Genomic DNA, 6106 nt, shown 5'->3' on the forward strand with positions numbered 1-6106 from the left:
GCTAAGTTGTTACCAACATTTTAATCCTTTATGTTTTAAAAAATAATATGTTTAAATTGACCAACAAAAAAAAAATGAAAATGTTAAATTAAATTATGGTTTTTCTGTACATATAGCACAAATAAATATACCTAATTATATAATTACATATTAATTAGCTATTATTTTACACAAATGGCATAATTTACTTTTTTAGTTCTTAGCATGTAAGGGAAGTTTCTTGTGGTTATGAACTTTTCAAAATAGTTTTCTTTTTAGAACCTATGCAAATAAGGAAAATATCTCCAAAATTTCGAAAATTGTTACCCTGATAAATGAAAACAAGAATCAACGAGAAACTTTGATGGAGAAACCGAGGTATATTTAATATATATAACACTATATATTTGAATTTTCTATAAAAAAAATCAGTATATATTTAATATGTGCATGAACAATACAATTTGTATAATATATGGTCTTATATACCGAACAATATATTTGATGTATATTTACATTTTTTAGTATATTTGCAAACACGCCAAAAAATAAACAATGGTATATGCGATGTATATTTACATTTTTTATTATATTACTAGTATATTCGACATATAATTGAGATCTCAATAAATAAGTAAGCGATTTTCAACCAGTAAAAATAGAAAATAAATGAAATCTCCTAAAATGAAGGATAATTAATTTTTTACCAAAGAATGAAAGAGAGAATTGAAAAAGATAATATAATAATGATAATAATAATTAAAAAAAACTCTTAAACGAAAAAATGATTAGAAGAAAGAGAACGTGTATTTTAAAAAGTATTATTGTAATTAAACTAAGAGCCTTTTTGGAATTACTTACAAAAATGTTCATCGACGGGATTGTCGGAAGTGGTGGCCGGAGATTGGCCGTCGACGGTTGTCAGAAGTGGTGGTCAGAGTTGGCCAACGATGGGCATTAGAGGTGGTGTCCGAAAGTTGGCCGACAAACTTCCTAAATTAAATTATAAAAAAATGATAACCCACGAGTTTGAATAGTATTGACTATTCAAACTTGTGGAGAAAAGGGTTGGCTTCCTAGATCCTTGCCCCAAAAAAGGATTGGACTTAAAATGCATAACTTATCCAATCCCAACCCTTGAAACAAACACACTTTTTCAGTTGTTAGTTTGAACTTTGGATACATTGTTATGCTTGGTGTTTGCCTAAAAGAAACTATCAGAGGTGGGGTTCTTTTGGGGAAAATGGCATAGATGACCCAAAATAAATGGCAAAAATAGAAAATGGGTACCTTTTTGAAAAATAATGAATTTTGGCCTTCTGCTTATGTCATCAGTGTGTGGAATTACCCTTTTAACCCTAAATGCATTTTTCTTCTATTTTCTTCGTATTGCCGTGTTCTTTTTTCTTTTTTCTTCTGAGTTTCCTCTTCTTCCATCTTCATTTTTTTCTGCGATTCTTTTTTTGAATTTTTGTGCATTTCTTCCCTTTTTTTTTACTTTTGTTCTTTCTTCTTCTTCCTGTTTCTTTACATAGAGCATCAAACATAGAGTATAGAGCATTAGAACATTGAGCTTCAAGTGAACATCTAAATGGAGCATAGAGCGTAGAGTATTGATGATTGAAAATCGAGTAGCATGTAGCTAGTATATAGCATAAAACACAAAACATATAGCATAGAGTATAAAGCATCGAGCATCAAGCACCAAACATCAAGTATTGAGGATCGAGTAATATGTAACTAGTATATAGCATAGAGCATATAACATAGAGCATAGAGCGTAGAGCATCAAGTATCGAAAATTGAGGAGCAAGGATTGAGTATCAAAGATCAAGAAAACTTATGGATTATAGTGCGCAAATGGTTTTCAAGGTCAAATAGATAAATTCTAAAGGTGTTGATATAAGCACAAAACCATTTTTCATTTAATTTAAAAAAGATACTCATATTTCATTTGACTTCTCACAAAGGCCATCCCTTACCCGAAAAAAAACGTTCTTTTGCCCTCTCCTCTTTTATGAAACCCTAAATTGCAGTGGACTGTGCAGGACCTTTTGCTCCCGTACCTTCTTTGCTTCGTCGCGTCTATTGCAATTCGCGAGCGAAACATGCAGGTAAGAACTACACATGAACCTCTTATCTATTGTTTACTATACTTCTTTGTTCCCAATTTTGGGTTGTGTTTCACTTACTTGACTAGTAATTAGAAAGCCCTGCCACTGATTCCAATTTGATTCATTATTTTTTTATTTCGGCTGATTAGAACAATATTATCTTGAGTCCTTAATTACTATTCAGTTGGTTAGTGTCATAGGTGGATGCCAAACCTCTTAATCAGCAATGAGCAATCCATCTTTGAAATTTGAGATTGCTTGTGGATTCCTGTCATTGCTCGAGGTTGCTTTAGATGGGCCGGGCGCTAATGTTGGTTTCTCATATTTGATTCAGGCCAGTGATAGATTTAACATCAATTCCCAGCTTGAGCACCTTCAGGCTAAATATGTGGGAACTGGCCATGCCGACTTAAACAGATTGTTAGTTTTCTATTTCTTTTGAGTCTTGATCTTATATTGCGTTACGTATTAGTTTTTATGTCTGAATTCACATCTTCGTGCTTACAGTGAGTGGGCAGTGAACATTCAGCGTGATAGCTATGCATCTTATGTTGGGCATTACCCCATTCTAGCTTACTTCGCTATAGCAGAAAATGAATCTATTGGGAGGGAACGCTACAACTTTATGCAGGTTGATATGTTTGTCTTTTTGTTTTCTTATTCATATTTTTCCTAGTGAGTTTCCTCGTTTCATTCTTAGTTTTTTTCTTTCATAACCACTTCCTCAGTTAAAAGAATTATCTTAGACGTGTCTTTGTTTCTTCTAGCGTATCCCTTGTAGTTGTAGTTAATCCTGATCCTATCTGGCTGTTTCTGCTTATCATTCTTTTGTACATCTGAATGTAATGATCAATACCATCTGCTGCACTGTGTTAACTTGCCTTCTTCCCATGAACAGGGTCTCCAGTCCTAGTTATATGATTATTGGGTAATTGTTCCTTTTATACATTTCTCTGCTTTTGGTTTTTCATCCCATCCATGTGTATTGTATTCTACACCAGAATAGTGATTCAACTACGTTCACTGTGTGCTGTAATATAAATTTGGACGTGTGTTGCTTTTAAGTTTCGAAATGTGGGGTTATACGTATACCCATCGTTTACCGAGTGTTTTCATTCATAGCAAGGGACGGCAAAATTTCATCATATTTCCTCTGGATATCGTTTTGGACATACTTACGGAATGGTTTGTTTTCCTTTTTTTGGGCAGAAAATGCTACTACCCTGCGGCCTTCCTCCAGAAAGAGAAGATGATTGAGATTGTTATTATTAAGTAGTTTAAATTGTAGTTAAGATTTCAAATGACAAGACATTGTAGGGTTAAACTATACTAGTTCCTCGTCCTTTTTGTTATAAAAACAAGGTCCATTTCATTCATGGTTCAAAAATTGTTTGTAAACTATAAATACATATAATAGGTGTTGGCCCTGTATTATTTTCATGGACTAAAATAATTAAGGAATGGAAATTTTCATTAGTTAATTTGTTTGAATGAATGGGGCCTTCCACAATTCACAGAGATTTTTGGGATGATTTTCCTCCAATCAAAGTGTTAACAATGAATAAGCTTTGAGTTCTTGAATGGCAGGAAAGACTTGCTTCTCCACGTTCATTTGTTAACTTTAAAACAGTGATTACTTCAAATTTAAGAACATTTCTCTCTTTTAAACAGAGATGAAAATTCGAATGCAAGTTTTGCAATTTAAAAATTATTGGAGGTAAAATTTTGAGAGAGTATTTCATTAGATTATTTTCAAAATTAGAAAAAAAACAGACAACAAACATACAACTTTCCTTAGGTTTTTAAAAAGAGAACGGTCGAATGATTTTTTCTTTTAACTAAATAATGTTAAATATTTTACCTCTAACAAATTAGTTAATTTTTTAACAAATTTTAATCTGTCAAGTACACTAAAATAAAAGTATAAAAACCTATTAGATGAAAATCCAAGAACATATTAAATGCTTATTATATTTAAAAAAAACTCCTTAAACACATATTTACACTTGAAAGTTCATGGATTAGATTTGATTTAACCTTTTTTTAATTAATAATTTTCTGAAGTTTGAATTTTGTGTTGAATGGATCCAAGTGTAATTCTACTAAATTAACATTACACCATCAAACGCTAAATTTTTGACAAAATCAATAATCTTCAAATGATGCAATGAATGTGCTAATAGAAACTTTATAAAAATAAAGAAAACAAATCAATAAAAACTTTGAAAGTTCAAAACCTACTATGGAGCTAAAATAAGCAAACACATTCCCCAAAGTTGGAGAACCAAAGTGGTAAAGCTAAAATAAAATTGATGTGATGCCAATTGTTAATTTGACAAAATTAACACTAAAAATAAGAGTACTGGAGTAATATGTTAATCATAACAATAAATAAAAAAAGTAATAAGATTGAAAATGTAAGAATAAAGAAGAAAAAAAAGAAAGAAAAGATAAGAAAGCCAGAGAAGAAAGAAGTAGGCAGTATAGGCAAGGCAACGCTTTTTGTTGCTTTGGTTGTTGTCATAACCAAGCTGGTTTTACACTAAACGGTTATAATTTCTGTTTTAAGTGATTATTTGGTTTTTTTTTAAAAAAGGACCAATTTTAAACTTTAAAAAGTAAAAAAGAAAAAAAAAAAAAAAAAAAAATGTAAAACCCTCCTGGTTTCTGCTTTCGTTTATTGAGTTCAATTTTTGGTTTATTGAGTTCAATTTTTGCTACGGTTCCGAACCTAACCAGTCGACCGTTACACCGAACCTAACGCTAAGGCTATCCCCTCCCAACCCTACTCTTCAAATTCTCTTCCTCCAACTTCCACCTTCCTTCAACGTTCAACCATGGTCTCCAACTCCAAGATCATCAAAAGATCCCCCACCAAGCCCTTCCGCCGCCACCGCCGCAAGTCTCCGATCAAGAATGCCTCCTCCGCTGTCGTCGCCACCATCCACCGTTCTCTCTACACCTGCCACCGCCGTCTTCTCAAAATCTTCTCCAAGTTAGCCCGTATCAGCACCCCCAACCGCCACAAAGGCTACAAATCCTTGAGGAAAACCGCCTCCACCTCCTCTGAACCCGACATTGTCCGAACCCTAGTCTTCGACAACGGCCTCCTCCCTCCTCTCATTTCGCCGGCCAAGCGGACCGTTCTCCTCGACCTCGATGAGACTCTGGTCCATTCCAAACTCGATCCACCGCCAGAGAAGTTCGATTTCGTAGTCAGGCCGAAGATCGACGGCGAAATACTCAATTTCTATGTGCTCAAACGCCCTGGCGTGGACCAATTTCTGGAAGCCCTAGCGGATAAATTCGAAATCGTGGTGTTCACAGCGGGGTTGAAGGAATACGCGTCGCTCGTGCTGAACCATTTAGACAAGAAATCGGTGATCTCGCACAGGTTGTATCGCGATTCTTGCAAGGAGGTGGAAGGGAAATACGTGAAGGATTTGTCTGAAATTGGGAGGGATTTAAGAAGAGTAGTGATTGTGGATGATAATCCGAATGCTTACGTTTTTCAACCGGAAAATGCGATTCCGATTCCGTCGTTCATCGACGATCCGACGGACATGGAGCTTCGGAAATTGGTAAAGTTTTTTGAGGTATGTGAATGTTATGATGATATGAGGGATGCTGTGAAGCAATATCTGAGTAGAGAAGAAACTTGAAATTACTGAAGTTTGTTTGTTGATTGAAATGATATGATTACTAAAAATGTAGTTGAACAGTGAATGTTCAATTTCAAATGAAAAAGGAACATCTTCCTCTTTATGTAATCCAAATTCAATCCATAATACATAGATTTTGCAGAAGAGATGTTGTTTCGGCTTTCTTCATCGTTATGAGTCTAATCATTGATTTGATCAACACTTTGTGGTATTGTTTCAGCTGGGGGGAATAATAATATTTTTAGCAAATAACGTATAGATCATGTGCGGGATATTTTTCCAATTTCTATTTTGTCCCTAATGAGGTCGCTTATTTTGTGGTTCGTGTTCTTATAAATACATGGTAATTGT

At 34.1% G+C, this 6106-nt stretch overlaps 2 protein-coding genes across 7 annotated transcripts; both read left to right on the top strand.

Annotated features, from left to right (window-relative positions):
- The first annotated feature begins 1912 nt into the window (after positions 1-1912).
- Positions 1913-3574, top strand: LOC120081761 (uncharacterized protein At4g14342). 6 transcript variants are annotated; one of them, XM_039036917.2, is made up of 5 exons: positions 1921-2093; positions 2428-2513; positions 2601-2724; positions 2992-3021; positions 3303-3574. In XM_039036917.2, exons 1-4 carry the CDS (start codon positions 2088-2090, stop codon positions 3004-3006), a joined length of 231 nt encoding a protein of 76 aa, XP_038892845.1. In that variant the 5' UTR covers positions 1921-2087; the 3' UTR covers positions 3007-3021; positions 3303-3574. The 6 variants fall into 6 exon arrangements, with proteins under 6 accessions (XP_038892844.1, XP_038892845.1, XP_090168306.1 ...); XM_090312183.1 differs by having other exon boundaries at positions 1936-2093; positions 2294-2513; XM_090312182.1 differs by having other exon boundaries at positions 1952-2093; positions 2286-2513; positions 3303-3420.
- Positions 3575-4780: 1206 nt separating this feature from the next.
- On the top strand, positions 4781-5903 carry LOC120081920 (Haloacid dehalogenase-like hydrolase (HAD) superfamily protein). The gene has a single exon (XM_039037100.2). The coding sequence runs from the start codon at positions 4931-4933 to the stop codon at positions 5753-5755; it is 825 nt and encodes a 274-aa protein (XP_038893028.1). The 5' UTR covers positions 4781-4930; the 3' UTR covers positions 5756-5903.
- Positions 5904-6106: the final 203 nt, after the last annotated feature.

This window comes from Benincasa hispida, chromosome 3 (genome assembly GCF_027475165.1).
Source record: "Benincasa hispida cultivar pf3 chromosome 3, pf3_genome.v1.1, whole genome shotgun sequence".
In the NCBI taxonomy this organism is placed as follows: Eukaryota; Viridiplantae; Streptophyta; class Magnoliopsida; order Cucurbitales; family Cucurbitaceae; genus Benincasa; species Benincasa hispida.